We start from the raw sequence: 17838 nt of genomic DNA on the forward strand, positions 1-17838 counted from the left end.
GTATCCCATACCTAGTTCAATCTCGTTACTGGCAAGTCTCTTTACTCGTTCTATAATACACCATCCCGCAACTAACTCATTAGTCGCAATGCTTGCAAGGCTTAAGTGATGTGCATTACCGAGAGGGCCCAGAGATACCTCTCCGACAATCGGAGTGACAAAACCTAATCTCGAAATACGCCAACCCAACATGTACCTTTGGAGACACCTGTAGTACTCCTTTATAATTACCCAGTTACGTTGTGACGTTTGGTAGCACCCAAAGTGTTCCTCCGGTAAACGGGAGTTGCATAATCTCATAGTTACAGGAACATGTATAAGTCATGAAGAAAGCAATAGCAACCTACTTAAACGATCAAGTGCTAAGCTAACGGAATGGGTCAAGTCAATCAGATCATTCAACTAATGATATGACCCCGTTAATCAAATAACAACTCTTTGTCCATGATTAAGAAACATAATCATCTTTGATTAACGAGCTAGTCAAGTAGAGGCATACTAGTGACACTCTGTTTTGTCTATGTATTCACACATGTATTATGTTTCCTGTTAATACAATTCTAGCATGAATAATAAACTTTTATCATGACATAAGGAAATAAATAATAACTTTATTATTGCCTCTAGGGCATATTTCCTTCAGAATTCCCAACTATTTTTTAATAATTGCACAACAAGTCACATGAGTTGGCATTCAACTCCTTTAGTTGCACAAGAACCATTCATTAGTTGGCATCCTCATGTGTTTACATGCATCTAATTTTATAGTTTTGGCTTCTTTTTTGCATCATGTGCAGGTTATGGGGGTGGGGGAGCTGCTGTAAATTTTCCCCCATAATTCTCAGCTGCAAAGTCACATATACTATTGTGTGGAAAGATCAAAGGAAGAAAACACCTGCAGAATAGATTTTTGTCTAGTTGGTAGTTATGCTTCACAGTACCTACAACATACTTTTCGCTTTATTTTTTTTCCTTTTATTGCTACATGGACATCAGTTCTCCTGCATTATGTGTGATATAAGACTATCTATGTGCTCTCTCCTATATAATTGCACAGTTTTTGCATTTTGTTGCACACAATGCTTCAAATGTTGGCTTGTCCCATGATGTAGTTGCAAAAAAATCAGTTAAAATTGCACAGGTACAAGAGCTCCCCTTTTTTATCTCTGTTTATGCTCTCTTCAACAATGGAGAAGCTATTTTTGTAAAGAGAAATTTGGTGAGGGGGAAGTCAAGGAGGGGGTCTGAACATGAGGAGAAAATGATGACCTCTTCTTTCACCCTTGTTGGTGCTACCCGGTACATTCTGACCTGTCCTCACTCTTTCCCCTTTTTTTCATGGCAAATTGTTCCAGATCTGTTGTTAGTTTACTTTGATTCATCTACCATGGCAGCTTTGGCGATGGAGATCTAGACCAAGGAAACCATTTGTTTTCTAGGAAAGAAGAAGGTGGGAACATGTAAGGGCATGGGGAAGAAAAAGTTGGTGGCCAGTGGGCATAAGAGCTTCGGGAGAGGAGGAAAGGGCACATGGTTGCCTGGGTACCGCGTTGGGCGCGTGATTTGTTGGCTTGGCGCGCATGTGTTGCTACCGGGGGAGAGATTTCCTTTTATGGGACCGGGGGGGGGGGGGGACCGATTCTTTCCTTTCCTGGCGGCCGCTCGGGAGTGCTAGCGGGCCAACGGCCGCCCGCTAGACACGTCCTTCTTTATTAACCATTGTTCATATATTGATACAAACCTCTTTTGGTCTTACCAGTCATATGGGGTGACCAACCCATTATACATAGTTTTGCTATCTAGGATTATCTATATTTATATGAGATTTGGTGTTATGAAACATGCATATTTTAAATTAATAATAGGATGAGTAAACTAAACATGCATATATTTTTTAACACGGTACATATAATTTATTTCTATTAGATTATTATATAACTGTATCATACATAGTTGCATGCTGAGGTGGCATATTTGCATGTTTAGAAAAAATAGCCCAGTGACGATCGCCTACTTAATTATATAGGATACACCATGCCAAAAGAGAACAATTTGATGCAAATATAAAGGTCAATAAAAAGTGGATGTATTTTTATTTTTGCATATTTGATATCTTCTGAGTGATTTTGATATTGTTATTTACTGGCCAAGTTGCATATCGTCCTTTTTTTGCGGGGAAAGTTGCAGAACATTAAATCTACTGATGTACTCCTCCATTTTTATTTACTCCACATATTAGATTCGTCTAAAGTCAAACTTTATATATTTTCAACAAGTTTGTAGAAAAATATATTAACACGTGCACCACCAAATCAATGCCATTGGATACATCACTGCATATATTTTCACATCATATAAGCTTGTTACTGTAAATGTCCACATTGTTTTCTATAAACTTGGTCAAATTTTATAAAGTTTGACTTTAGTCAAAGCTAATACGCGGAGAAAACAAAAACATAGAGAGTATATTTTTTTGACAAACATTTTAAGACCTATAGTTTGGCATGATTATTTAAAATGTACAACTACATTGTCAAGCGTTCGATAAAAATAATAATTCTTGTACAATCAATCTCACTAATGTAGATGTTCTCGATGAGTGAGTGATGCTCCCAGAAAGACGAAAGTACGGGAGGACTCCATCCAGCCTCCACATCGTTCAGCTTGAAGGAGATTGACCGGAGCATCAATGGCGGCTGTTCCCGTATTAAAGAAAACCACCACCACGCTCCTCCTCCTCCGCATTATATAACGCAGCTACGGGAGATGCTCATGACAAATACACGTACCCAGCAATAGTTATACGCAACCACGCGGAGAGCTCCAATCCACCAGCACGTCGGCGCACCGCTCCCTGCCTCCCCGCCGCGCGCATACCCTTCGCCGAGTTTTAAGTCCAAGGTAACGCCCGCGTCGTGCCGGCTCGTGCGATGTGTCTCCCACGCCGCGCTCAATATATATATGGCAGCTCCACTCCTGTGGAGCTATCCATTTCTGTGTGTTGTGAGCTCGAGGCACCAATGTCACCGTCGCCATCGTGCAGCTGCGTGCAGTGAGAGGGGCGGCGAGACGAGCGGCGGTGGTCGAGGATGAGCAAGAACGGCGGCAAGGTGTCGAAGCTGGAGAGCCTGCGGCTGAGCCTGTCGAGGGCGCGGGGCGGCGGCGGCGGGCAGTCATCGACGACGGCGCGGCCGGGCGGCGGCGGCGGGGGCGGGAATGATGCAGTCAGCGCGTCCCCGCGGCGGCTGTCGTCGTCTTCGTCGTCCACCGCGTCGCCGCCGAGCTCGTGCGTGTCGTCGGAGGGCAGCCCGGACGCGGCGGCCGGGGCGCCCATGGTCCTGGCGGGCTGCCCGCGGTGCATGATGTACGTGATGCTGTCCCGGGAGGACCCGCGGTGCCCCCGCTGCCACAGCGCCGTGCTGCTCGACTTCAACGACGACCAGCAGCAGCGCCGCCCGCGCCAGCGCCGGTGAAACCGCCGCCGACCTCAGCTCGTTCCTTCATGTCGTCTCCTAGCTTCGCCATTCCTGATCGAGTTAATTTTATTGACTTCTCGGAGAGAATTAATTAAACAGAGAATCGTTGGCTCGCGAGCCGATCAAAAGAAATTATTTCATAGACCTGTTCTTCCATGCCGCGTGCACCGTCGGTCGATGGAGTTGGGTCTAGGTAATAATTTCGTGTGGTTAGCGCGTCTTTTGCAATTTTAGTAAGTATTCCCTCCGTTTTTATTTAGTCTGCATATTAGCTTTGGTCAAAGTCAAGCTTTGTAAACTTTGACTAAGTTTATAAATAAAAATATTAATATATACAATAACAAATCAATACTATTAGATTCATTGTTGAATGTACTAACACATTATATAGATTTGTTATGGTAAATGCTTATAATTTTTTCTGTAAAGTTGGTCAAACTTTATGAAGTTTGACTTCAGTCAAACCTAATATGCAGACTAAATAGAAACGGAGGGAGTATCTGGTGGTCTGCTGAGAATTACTGCACGACAGTGCAAAGATTTAAGTAATCTTCTCTGTCATGAACATTTGAATGGAAGTAATGCTCCTGTCCCTTGTCCTGTCATATCGGCATAAATATGCTGGAACAATGTACTAGGGTGATTGGCCAAATGTATAGATGAACATTGTGCATTGAGTTGCGGTGGTTCACTGGTTTCTTTGAATGAATTGGTTCGTCATTAAAGCTTCCACAATATCTTGTTTGCAGGGTTTAAAACCCCGGTGCCTTCCTTGAGGTTTATATTATATAAACCCTACAAAATTTACCTGCAGGCTCACAAACATTGGATTTTTTTAAGCCAAGAAAGTATAATGTTTGAAGCAAACTGTCAAGAAAAGAGCATCGAATTGAGGCCATCTTACACCCATAATTAGGCTTCATGACGAAAAACCGCCACACGTTAAGAGTTAAGACTAAGAGCAACTCTAGCAGATTCCTAGACCCAACACCCTCCAAGAAATTATCAAAATAGAGAAAACTCACTCTAACAAACTCCCTAAAAATCCGACGTCAATTCGTTAGCATTTAGTCTCTTCGTACCAAAATAGGTGTCTCAAATTTGTACTAACTTTAGCATTAGTACAAAATCGTACTAGAGTTAAGACACTTATTTTGGGATGGAGGAGGTAGCATTTAACAAATTTACTCTTTCCAAAGAAAATGTCAACCTTTTAGGGAGTACAAAACCTAGTGCCAAAAAACTAGCAGATCTGTTGAAATCCACCATAATATTTTCTTTCTCGAACCCCTGTCAAACTCGGGCTCCTCTAATTGCTCCACGCCTCAGTCCTGCACATGCACACGCCAATTTTCCAGCGCAAGTGGAACTCCGTGTTACTCCCTCCATTCCACAATGTAGTGCTTCCTCTATCCACGTGCTTCAACTTTGACCATAAATTTAACTACCAAGACCAATTGCGGCGGGAGCAAAAATTATATCAGTGAATTCGTATTCGAAAGAAGTTTTTAATTATATAATTTTTTCTTCCGCCGCAGTTGGTCTCGTTGGTTAAATTTATGGTCAAAGTTGGACCTCGGGAAGCGTGGGCGCATTATATTTTGAAATGGAGGGAGTACTACACTACTACTTGCATCCCCCCTAGCCCCCCTAAGAAACACGATTAAACTACGCGTCACGTTGGCAACACCATCACCCTTCTGAGCTGTCCCCCACGTTTCGACCATGAAAACCTCCCGGCGACACCGACGGACGGTGATCGGTGAAGGACGGCGCGGCGAGGAGGAGAAGAAAAATGCTGCCGGGTGGTTAGCCAGAGACCATTGTAAGGGGAGGGGAAGGGCGATCAATTCCTCCTTTAAGCCGTATGAATGCCCGAGTAATTGGAGACAGTTGTGAGCATGAGGTGGTGTCAGGCGGCAGCGCGGGCGATTAAACCCGAGCCCCCGCGCGCGCCAACCTTTCCGCTTGAATGCAATGCTCAGCCCGTCTCGGAGAAGAAGGAGCAGCGGCAGCAGCTCTGCTCTGTTGTGATCGCCATGCCATGCAGCTGCAGCAATACAATACGCAGAGTTAAGTCCGTGTTCTCTGCCTAACACTTTTGCCAACTGGAGACGTAAGTAGTGCTGGTATTGTGTGGTGTATTTAGTAGTACCAGCAGTGCTGCTTACCAAGCGTACGTACGGTGCTACCGGCACTGTCGACCGCCCCGTCCATGTGATTGTGATGGCCATCCAAGTCAGTTCAAAGCAACTAGCAAGTGAGCTAGGTGTGAGCACATCGGTTAATTCAGACCCAAAAAGAAAGTGTACTACTGACTACTGAGCATCGGTTCACTTGGCAGCTACCTGAAAATGGACAACCAAATCCTCCATCCCTCGCCCCATGATTCTTGTCGCGGTTTTAGTTCAAATCTTGTCATGGTTTTAGTTCGAATCTGAACTAAAATTATGAAACGGAGGGATGTCAAGTACTAGAACCGTGTATACAGCACGGCACGGCATCCTGGTTGTCAGTGGAGTACTGGAGTGCACTGAAGAGTGACTGAATCACGGACAGCTCTTGCTTAAATTCTCCTCCTAAACTGTCTGCTACTAACCTCACGGCAATTAAAGGATTGAACAATGTATATAGTGCCCAGAGGAAAGTACTGTATTAAGGGCTCATGAATCGCGGTTGTTGCGTGGGCAGGCTTACAGATCAGTCCTGATGACCTGTTGCGACCATCTGGCCGTGTAAATTGCGCCTTAGTTAGATGCCAACAACAGAGGCAAACCTGTTGCTGGTGTCTTGCCGCGTAGTAGTACCGTTCCATGGCTGTCCATGATGATGCTTGCTTCGCTTGGGAAGCCAGCGACTACTCCCACAGCCGCGACACGCGTACGCGGAGATTGGGGCTAGCAGAGATTGTACACCCGATTTTGTTTCTTATATACTCAGGGTGTACAATTGTTGCAGAAGCAAAACATTCACTTCTCAAGCCCAAGAAAAAATTGATGCAGAAGCAAAGCTGGTGCCTGATGATCCAAAGCAGGCTGTATGCTGCGAACACATTATCCTGCAAGACGAGAAATGTCTTCACCTCATTCAAACAGGAGAAACGCTCAAACCGTGTCATCATGGACAGCAATTTCATAAGCATGGCTAAAAACTGGATGATGAAAGTAATTGCAGAAGTACCGCCATAAATATCTGGTACCAGGTTCAGAGAAACTGAAAAAAAAATAACTGCAAAAACTTCCAGTGCTCATGCTGATCAGCATCCCCGTATCAAGCCGCAAAAGTATTTGCCCCTGTTGAGAAGGGGAGAATCTTCAGAAGAAACTGGTACAGCAGTAGGTTTGTAGTTGCCCACGACAACGATCACTTCCCATCAGAGTAAAACATGCTGGGGTACACCCAGAGGCTCTGTGGGTAACGCCACATATTTCTTCCGAACACAAGGTCCCGACTGGCGGATGGATCCTTCGTAAGATCCGGCTCATTGCCCAACCATCGTACACCCCAAGGTTCAGAGTGGTGAGTGTAGTACAAGCAGTTGGTTCTCCCTCCCCACCGTTCTGGGTTGACGCAAGAAAATGGTGGGGTCCTAATGTCAGCTGCAACGAAGAGTGCCCAATTGTCCAGCTTCTTCATCTCTACCCATTTTGCAGGATTGGTAGACATTTCAAGGCGGTGGAGTGTACAGAAGCTTGATCCCCGGAGTAGGGATACCAGAGAATAGCAGACCATCAGAAGCATGTCGCGGCAGACCACTAGAAATGGTTTCGAATCCATGCTTGGGATCTTGCCGCCACACCACTCTATTGGTAGGTCTTGCAGGCCAAGCTGGGGCGCCAACTGCAAAGTGTAGATCTTCATATGATCATCCATGGCAATGAACTGACCATTTAATTCCACAATCTGCCGTACTTGCACATTGGAAAGCTTGAGTTCAGACCAAGAGTCACTTCCAACTGGCCAGTCAAATAGGGAGGATTTTGTACTGACAAGGAGGCGTGAGCTGGGTGATGCAAGGGGAGCAGTCAGAGTGCTACAATAGTACGGCTCAAAAACATTGTGGTTCAACTCAGGGAGACATGGAGGTGAAACTTCTGCACCACTAAATGCATCAACAACAAGGCAACGTCTGTGGCGGAAGAAGATGAGCTGACCATAGGAAGAACCAGCAAAATAAAATTTCTGCAGAATTCCTTCACGTATCTGGCAGCGATAGTTGGTGCCTGTGTTGGATGGATCAACTAAGTTAAATCTTTGTGGCTTGGCATGACCATTGCTAGGAGGTTGGATGGGGTTTTTTCGGATGAGGACAGGGGGGCATGAGAAGCACAAGGTAGATTTGGATGGGTGTGAGAAGAAAGCGGCACGCCAAGGGCGGCAGGTGGCAGCAAAGGCAAGAAGGTCAATGGAGGAGCCCAAGAGAGCAACAATTGAGTGCAGCAGGTCATCTGGGAGGTCTGCCCAGCCTTGGAGATTGGACACGGCAAGGCGTTTGGACACAGAGGTAATCAACCGCTTACTGGGGCTGTGCATGATGACAAACTCTCTGCAAGACACAACAAATTGAAGGCCATCAGATTTAAAACATGAGCAGGGGAATATATGCAAAACAGAGGCGGATAGTTTGCTACAACTACATATAAGCATATAATGTTGTTCATATCTAATCAATAACCATAAATATCCACATATACTCTTGTATACTAAGGAACTTGTTCTACACATGTGCAAACATGGATTTCATTATGAATTTTTTTACGATTACAAATCATGAAGCAACATAAAATAAAAACGACATAAAGCAGGAAGGAACCATGTTGGGCCACGGCTCGCAATTCTTTACTCAGACAGATAACATCCTCCAAAGAACCTCCTACTCATCTGTCAATTTGTCATGTCCCGAGCAATTCAATAAAACGGGCAAAGCACATACACGGAAATGCTATTATGAGCTGCCCCGCAAAACAAATGCACAAGTTCAGAACATGGGATTAGAAAGACGACGGATGCTCCTCGTTTTGCCTAGTGGTGCGCAAAAGATAAGCAGTTCTGGCTAGTGCTAATACAGTTATACTACTTGAAAGACTTATCCATACCCAATTCTCCTTTCCATTTCCACACAGTCTTGATCATCCAAATCAAAGATGGGTCTTATATGCCACCAATCCATCCCATCCCATCTAAGGCCTTGTTCGGTTGACAGGGAATGGAGGGGGATTAAATCCCCTACAAGTCAAAATCCCCTCCAATCCATTTCAGGAGAGGTGTAACCGAAAGGCATAAGAAATCAAACAATTCCACCCAACCTGGGGCTTTCAATCGAAGGTTGTACCATGTCTATATCGTACACCAGAACCGAGCGAAATCTAACCCTATCAATCAACGGCTAGGTCTGGATTTGGAGGCACACATACACACGGCAGATAATAAGCGGGAGAAAAGGGGGGGGGGGGGGGTAGAGCGCATGCCTTGTAGAGGTGCAGAGACCGTGGAGATCAGAAACGATGGTGCGTTGGAGCCGCCGTCGTCCCGCCGGCGCCGGGGGTGGCTGCCGAAGTCGCTGGTTCCTTCTTTTTCCCGTCCCCCTCCTGCCCGTCTTTTTTTCCCCGTCCCGCTCGTGTCCGTCAGCTTGGGAATTATTTGTGCGCCTTATGGGCTCCAATGGCCCATTACAAAGAAGAGAAGTTTTATGAGCTGGAGGAAATTGTTTTTTAAAACTGAGCTGGGCGAAAGGAGTATACGATTCACTAAACAAATGATTCACCCCTAAAAAAACTAAACAAATGATTCACCCTAAAAAAATTAATTAAATTATTATTATTATACGTAAATAAATATGTGCTGGGCCAAATAGAAAATTTAACTAGATAATTTTCTGGGGACATAAATATTTTAATGGGGTTTTATTTGGTAATCACTTATACCAACTCACAAAAAACGTGATTTTTGTACAAGGCAATAAGACTTAGTGCAGTTGAGCCGGTTTTCAGAAAACTGGAGCAAAAGAAAATAGAGATTGTTTTTTGAGAATTAAAAGAAAATAGAGATGCGAGAGGAAATTAAAAGAGGGGGGGGGGGGGGTACATAGGGTCTGTTGGGCGAAAGAACATTACATGTTCTATTTAATTTTTGAAAGTATGGAAACTTTATAAGATTCCCTATAAATACACTTCTTTAAAGTAGAATAAGGCTACTATGATTCTTTTACCAAATCACAGAAACAAGTGGAAACAAACTATCTCATGACGCATCTTGAAAGAAGAAAACTTTGTGTAGGAATTTTGGTTCAATTGCTGTTTTTTCTTTTTCTGAAACATAGAAGAGCAGTGAGCAACTAGCAAGTGAGCAAGCAAAATTGAGGTTCATGTGTCCCCGTGACCAACGACGCAATTCGGTGGAAGTTCTCAGCGTACGGGAAAATTTGTTGATACCACCATGAATTAACATGAACTGACTACAGAACATTGCATCCCAGAGTTGATACCACCAAGGATTGAGTTCTCTTCTCTAGCCCAAGTAAACTGATCTACATGCAAAGCTGGTGCCTGATGACACTTGTTATCCTGAGAGATGAAAGCTCAAATGCAGAGGCAATCTCTTCGCCTCGTTCAAACTGGTAAAACGCTCAAACCTAGTCGCTCCCGCACTGAAAAACAATAGCAGTCAAGTATACAAGCATGACTAAAAACAGAACGATCAAACTGATCACATAAGCTCGGGCTCGGGTATTCCTAACTGGTCCTAAGCTCATAACACCATAAAATTTATCTGCTACCAGGCTTATAAAAACTGAAGGAATAGCTGCAAAAAGTTCCTGCACTCATGCTGATGAGCATCTCATACCAAGTTGCAACAATATCTGCTCCCTGTTGAGAGGGGGAGAATTTTCACAAGAAGGTGGTAGAGCAGCAAGCTTTGGTTGCGCATGACAACGATCACTGGCGGCTATCAGAATAGATCATGCTGGGGTACACCCAGAGGTTCTGAAGATACCGCCACCGATTTCTTGCGAACCCCAAGTTGGGACGGGAGGGTCGACCCTTCACAGGATCTGGCTCGTTATCCAACTAGTGTACGCCCCATGGCTGAGAGTCATGAGTGTAGTACAAGCAGTTGCTTCTCCCTCCCCATCGTTCGGGGCGCAATGCACGAAAATAGCGGGTTCCTAACGTCAGCTGCAACGAAGAGTGCCCAATTGTCCAGCTTCTTCATCCCCACCCATTTGCGGGATTGGTTGACATGTTGAGGCGGTGGAGTGTAGAGTAGGCTGATCTGTGAAACCCGAATCTGACAGAATAGCAAACCATCAGAAGCATATCGTCGCAGACCACTAGCCATGGTTTTGAACGCGCGCCGCCGCACCGCTCTGCTGGTAGGTCCTGCAGGGCAAGCTGGGGCGCCAACTGCAAAGTGTAGAGCTTCGTATGATCATCCATGGCGATGAACTGACCATTTAATTCCACAATCTGCTCCATTCGTAGATTAGAAAGCTTTAGTTCAGACCAAGAGTCGCTTCCAACGCACCAATGAAACAAGAATGATAAGGATTGAGTGACAGTGTTGACAAGGAGCCGTGAGTTGGGTGATGCAATGGGAGCAGTCACAATGCTACTCCCTCCGTCCCAAAATACTTGTCCTAGAAATGGTTGTATCTAGACTTATTTTAGTTATAGATGCATCCATTTTATCTATTTCTCGGACAAGTATTTCCGGACAGAGGGAGTATAATAGTACGACCCAAACATGTCAGCGTCCCAAGTGCCAACGACAAGAAAGCGGCCAAGACAGCAGAGGAGAGCAACAGCGGGGCGAGTGGTCATCGTTTGGCAGCTAACTCAGCAACACCAACCAATCAGGGAGAAGGGCGCGTCACCGGCCGGCCACGTCGATTGATTCAGCCTAATCGCAAGTACGTGGGACCCTCCTGGCTGAACACTACTTAAGGAGAGGAAGTGCAGGGAGAGAAGCATCCGGGCTTGGATCAGGAACACGGCAACGACACGGCTGGCTTCTTCTACTTCTCTTCTTTTGTTCTTTCCAAGTTGTAACCAAGACACAGAGCTCGACCTTCGATCTGTATCTGTAATGGAGTGAATGAGAAAGTAGATCGGACACCTAACATCGTGGTATCAGAGACCACCCTCCACCCTCTCGCTGTCGCCCGACCGCCGCCGCCGCCGCCTCCGCCGCCGCCCTGGAGACACGCCACCAACATCAGGCTCGGGCATCACTCATCGCGGGCATGGATCCCGAGCTACGCGCCAACCTCGACCGATTGGACTCCAACGCCAACGAGCGCGCCGTTGCAGCCGACGCCAAGTCCAACGAATGCGCCACCGCCGCCGACGCCAAGTCCAACTCCATCCTCAAGGCGCTCGATGCGCAAACAGAGTGGATCGATGCGTTGACCGCCTGGCGACCGGAGCTCGAAGCCCGCTTCGCCAAGCTCGAGATAGCCGTCGCCGCACTGCAGGCTGCGTCCTCTGCAGCCGCATCTTCCTCTGGTGGAACGCCGACGCCGCCGCCCCTCTTCATGGCGCCAGGCGATTTCCACGGGCTAGCTAGCCACGACAGGACGCATCTCCCCGGAGGAACCCCATCGGTGACCTTCGAGTCGCCGCCGGACCCTCCGGTCAAGGGTACGGTCGCCCTCCCTGCTCCTATGCTCTCTGCACCTATGATCTCGGCCATGGGGCAGCAGCCGCCCACTATGGCATTCCCGGTTTTCACCGGTGACAACCCCCAACTGTGGCGCACACTGGGAGAGCAGTATTTTCAGATGTTTGCAGTACACAATTCGTATTGGGTACCGATGGCTATGCTCAATTTCTCAGGCACTGCAGCTATTTGGTTGCAATCAGTTCAGAGAAAATTGACAGGAATGGACTGGGACTCATTCACAGCTCTACTTTGCACACGCTTTGGCCGTGACAAACACCAGATGCTGATTCGTCAGTTTTATGCAATTAAGCAAACCAATTCTGTAGCAAATTACATTGAGCGTTTTGAAAATCTGATGCATCACTTGATCTCTTACTCAGAGCTAACTCACCCATTTTTCTTCCTTACACGCTTTGTTGAGGGACTTCGACCGGATCTGCGGGCCGTGGTTCTCATTCAGAGACCTCCGGACCTCGACACTGCATGTTCGCTGGCCTTACTTTAGGAGGAAGTAGCCGACGGCGAAGCGCTACTGCAACACAACAAATGGAAGCCCTCTTCGTCTGTTCAAATGCAGCGTTCATATCCGGCCAGTGCAAGTCCAGCCCCAACATTCTTCAGTAAACCTGCGCCTGCCTCTATAACAACAGAAGACTGCAGAGGCACTGATGCAACACGAGCCAAAAATGAAAATTCCAAAATGAACACATTGAGAGCCTTCAGGAGAGCTCGTGGGTTATGCTTCAAGTGTGGTGAACGTTGGGGAAAAGATCATACATGTCCAACCACGGTTCAGTTACATGTGGTGGAAGAGCTTCTTGATATGATAGCTAGTGACTCAAAGGGTGAGCACATCACCACAAAATTAATTGATGGTGATGAAGACAACTCGTGCACAGTGTCTCGTCAGGCATTCGACGGTTCTTCAGATTATGGTGTCATGCAAATTCAAGCTTGGCTTCAAGGCCGTGAGATGTTGTTGTTAATTGACTCGGGCAGTTCATCCTCGTTTGTCAATGCTCAAGTGGCCACCAAGTTGCAAGGGCTGATACGTCTCCAACGTATCTATAATTTTTGATTGCTCCATGCTATATTATCTACTGTTTTGGACATTATTGGGCTTTATTATCCACTTTTATATTATTTTTGGGACTAACCTATTAACCGGAGGCCCAACCCAGAATTGCTATTTTTTTTGCCTATTTTAGGGTTTTGAAGAAAAGGAATATCAAACGGAATGAAACCTTTGGGAACGTGATTTTTGGAACGAACAAGACCCAGGAGACTTGGACCCTACGTCAAGCAACCAACAGAGAGGCTACGAGGCAGGGGGCACGCCTACCCCCCCCCCCCCAGGCGCGCCCTCCACCCTCATGGGCCCCCTGTTGCTCCACCGACGTACTCCTTCCTCCTATATATACCTACGTACCCCCAAACGATCAGATACGGAGCCAAAAACCTAATTCCACCGCCGCAACTTTCTATATCCATGAGATCCCATCTTGGGGCCTGTTTCGGAGCTCCGCCAGAGGGGGCATCCATCACGGAGGGCTTCTACATCAACACCATAGCCTCTCCGATGAAGTGTGAGTAGTTTACCTCAGACCTTCGGGTCCATAGTTATTAGCTAGATGGCTTCTTCTCTCTTTTTGGATCTCAATACAAAGTTCTCCCCCTCTCTTGTGGAGATCTATTCAATGTAATCTTCTTTTTATGGTGTGTTTGTTGAGACCGATGAATTGTGGGTTTATGATCAAGATTATCTATGAACAATATTTGAATCTTCTCTGAATTCGTTTATGTATGATTGGTTATCTTTGCAAGTCTCTTCGAATTATCAGTTTGGTTTGGCCTACTAGATTGATCTTTCTTGCAATGGGAGAAGTGCTTAGCTTTGGGTTCAATCTTGTGGTGTCCTTTCCCAGTGACAGTAGGGAAGCAAGGTATGTATTGTATTGTTGCCATCGAGGATAACAAGATGGGGTTTTTATCATATTGCATGAATTTATCCCTCTACATCATGTCATCTTGCTTAAGGCATTACTCTGTTTTCATGAACTTAATACTCTAGATGCATGCTGGATAGCGGTCGATGAGTGGAGTAATAGTAGTAGATGCAGGCAGGAGTCGGTCTACTTGTCTCGGATGTGATGCCTATATACATGATCATACCTAGATATTCTCATAACTATGCTCAATTATGTTAATTGCTCAACAGTAATTCGTTCACCCACCGTAAAATACTTATGCTCTTGAGAGAAGCCACTAGTGAAACCTATGGCCCCCGGGTCTATCTTCATCATATTAATCTTCCAATACTTAGTTATTTCCTTTGCTTTTATTTTACTTTGCATCTTTATCACAAAAATACCAAAAATATTATTCTATCATATCTATCACATCTCACTCTCGTAAGTGACCGTGAAGGGATTGACAACCCCTTATCACGTTGGTTGCGAGGAGTTATTTGTTTTGTGCAGGTATGAGGGACTCGCGTGTAGCCTCCTACTGGATTGATACCTTGGTTCTCAAAAACTGAGGGAAATACTTACGCTACTTTACTGCATCATCCTTTCCTCTTCAAGGAAATCCAACGCAGTGCTCAAGAGGTAGCAAGAAGATTTCTGGCGCCGTTGCTGGGGAGTCTACGCAAAAGTCAACATACCAAGTACCCATCACATACCCTTATCTCCCGCATTAAATTATTTGCCATTTGTCACTTGTTTTCCTCTCCCCCACTTCACCCTTGCCGATGTATTCGCCCTCTCTCTCTATCATCCTTCTCTTTCTCTATTTGCCTCTTTTTGCCCGCTTCCTTTTTGTTTGCTTGTCTGTTGGATTGCTTGCTAGTCACGATGGCTCAAGATAACACTAAATTGTGCGACTTTATCAATACCAACAACAATTATTTTATTAGCACTCTGATATCTTCTCTTACCGATGCTGAATCTTGTGAAATTAATGCCGCTTTGCTGAATCTTGTCATGAAAGATCTGTTTTCCGGCCTTCCTAGTGAAGATGCCGCTACCCATCTAAATAGGTTCGCTGATTTGTGTGATATGCAAAAGAAGAAAGATGTGGAGAATGATATTGTTAAATTAAAGCTATTTCCTTTTTTGCTTAGAGATCGTGCTAAAGCTTGGTTTTCGTCTTTGCCTAAAAATAGTATTGATTCTTGGAACAAGTGCAAAGATGCTTTTATCTCTAAGATCATCTCCCTTAGAAACGACATTATCAATTTTAAGCAACTTGATCATGAACATGTTGCACAAGGTTGGGAGAGGATGAAATTAATGATACATAATTGCCCTACTCATGGTTTGAATTTGTGGATGATTATACAATTTTTTATGCCGGATTGAATTTTGCTTCTAGAAATCTTTTAGATTCGGCCGCGGGAGGCACTTTTATGGAAATCACTTTAGGAGAAGCTACTAAACTCCTAGATAATATTATGGTTAACTATTCTCAATGGCACACTGAAAGATCTACTAATAAGAAAGTGCATGTGATAGAAGAAATTGATGTTTTGAGTGGAAAGATGGATGAACTTATGAAATTATTTGCTAGTAAGAGTGTTTCTTCTGATCCTAATGATATGCCCTTGTCTACTTTGATTGAGAATAATAATGAATCTATGGATGTGAATTTTGTTGGTAGGAACAATTTTGGTAACAACGCGTATAGAGGAAATTTTAATCCCAGGCCTTATCCTAGTAATCCCTCTAATAATTATGGTAATTCTTACAACAATTCTTTTGGAAATTATAATAAGATGCCCTCTGATTTTGAATCTAATATTAAAGAATTTATTACTTTGCAAAAGAATTTCAATGCTTTGATTGAAGAAAAAATGCTTAAGATTGATGAGTTGGCTAGGAAGATCGATAGAATTTCTCTTGATGTTGATTCTTTGAAACTTAGATCTATTCCTCCTAAGCATGATATCAATGAGTCTCTCAAAGCCATGAGAATTTCCATTTATTAGTGCAAAGAAAGAACCGCTAAGATGCGTGCTAAGAAAGATGCCTTTATAAGAGCGTGTTCTTCTAGTTCCTATGAAAATAAAGATGACGATCGAAAAGTTATTGATGTATCCCCTATTAAATCTTTGTTTTGCAATATGAATCCTGATAACAAATGGACTGAATATGATCCACCTTTACCTAGAAGGCGTTCCAAAAATTTGGAGTTTTTAGATCTTGCTACTAAATTTGATGAAAGTGGGATTGAAGAAATTAAAACCCTAGATGTTGCTAAACCCACTATTTTGGATTTCAAGTAATTTAAATATGAAAACTGCTCTTTGATTGATTGTATTTCCTTGTTGTAATCCGTGCTAAATTCTCCTCATGCTTATAGTCAAAATAAAACGTTTACTAAACATATCGTTGATGCCTTGATGCAATCTTATGAAGAAAAACTTGAGTTGGCAGTTTCTATCCCTAGAAAACTTTATGACGAGTGGGAACCAACTATTAAAATTAAAATTAAATATCATGAATGCTATGCTTTGTGTGATTTGGGTGATAGTGTTTCCACGATTCCAAAGACTTTGTGTGATTTGTTAGGTTTCCGTGATTTTGATGATTGCTCTTTAAACTTGCACCTTGCGGATTCCACTATTAAGAAACCTATGGGAAGAATTAATAATGTTATTATTGTTGCAAATAGGAATTATGTGCTCATATATTTTATCGTTCTTGACATAGAATGCAATCCTTAATGTCCTATTATTCTTGGTAGACCTTTCCTTAGAACGACTGGTGCAATTATTGATATGAAGGAAGGAAATATTAGATTCTAATTTCCGTTAAGGAACGGCATGGAACACTTTCCTAGAAAGAAAATTAAATTACCTTATGAATCTATTATGAGAGCCACTTATGGATTGCCTACCAAAGATGGCAAAACCTAGATCTATCCTTGCTTTTTATGCCTAGCTAGGGGCGTTAAACGATAGCGCTTGTTGGGAGGCAACCCAATTTTATTTTTATTACTTGCTTTTTGCTCCTGTTTAGTAATAAATAATTTATCTAGCCTCTGTTTTGGTTGTGTTTTTTGTGTTTAATTAGTGTTTGTGCCAAGTAGAACCGTTGGGAAGACTTGGGGTAAGTCTTGATATCTCGCTGTAAAAAACAGAAACTTTAGCGCTCACGAGAACTGCTGCCATTTTTATTTGGAAAGTGCTATTTAGTTAATTATTTTTGCAGATGATCAATAGATAAATTCCTCACGTCCAGCAATTTATTTTAGAATTTTTGGGGTTCCAAATCTTGCGCTAGCTACAGATTACTACAGACTATTCTGTTTTTGACAAATTCTGTTTTTCGTGTGTTGTTTACTTATTTTGATGAATTTATGGCTAGTAAAATAGTTTATAAACCATATAGAAGTTGGAATACAGTAGGTTTAACACCAATATAAATAAAGAATGAGTTTATTACAGTACATTGAAGTGGTCTTTTGTTTTCTTTCGCTAACGGAGCTCACGAGATTTTCTACTTTAAGTTTTGTATTGTGAAGTTTTCAAGTTTTGGGTAAAGATTTGATGGATTATGGAACAAGGAGTGGCAAGAGACTAAGCTTGGGGATGCCCATGGAACCCCCAAGAAAATCTAAGGACACCTAAAATCCAAAGCTTGGGGATGCCCCGGAAGGCATCCCCTCCTTCGTCTACTTCTATCGGTAACTTTACTTG

General features: G+C 43.9%; 2 protein-coding genes across 2 annotated transcripts; one reads left to right on the plus strand and one right to left on the minus strand.

Moving 5' to 3' along the window:
- The first annotated feature begins 2770 nt into the window (after window positions 1–2770).
- On the plus strand, window positions 2771–3825 carry LOC123058822 (protein GL2-INTERACTING REPRESSOR 1-like). Its single transcript, XM_044481495.1, has 2 exons — window positions 2771–2901; window positions 3044–3825. Exon 2 carries the CDS (start codon window positions 3090–3092, stop codon window positions 3471–3473), a length of 384 nt encoding a protein of 127 aa, XP_044337430.1. The 5' UTR covers window positions 2771–2901; window positions 3044–3089; the 3' UTR covers window positions 3474–3825.
- Window positions 3826–6617: 2792 nt separating this feature from the next.
- LOC123062697 (uncharacterized) lies at window positions 6618–9081 on the minus strand. Its single transcript, XM_044486331.1, has 2 exons — window positions 8945–9081; window positions 6618–8022 (listed from the first exon to the last, which is right to left on the minus strand). The coding sequence occupies exon 2, from the start codon at window positions 8007–8009 to the stop codon at window positions 6840–6842; it is 1170 nt and encodes a 389-aa protein (XP_044342266.1). The 5' UTR covers window positions 8010–8022; window positions 8945–9081; the 3' UTR covers window positions 6618–6839.
- Between the last annotated feature and the right edge of the window lie 8757 nt (window positions 9082–17838).

Source organism: Triticum aestivum, chromosome 3A (genome assembly GCF_018294505.1).
Source record: "Triticum aestivum cultivar Chinese Spring chromosome 3A, IWGSC CS RefSeq v2.1, whole genome shotgun sequence".
NCBI lineage: Eukaryota > Viridiplantae > Streptophyta > Magnoliopsida > Poales > Poaceae > Triticum > Triticum aestivum.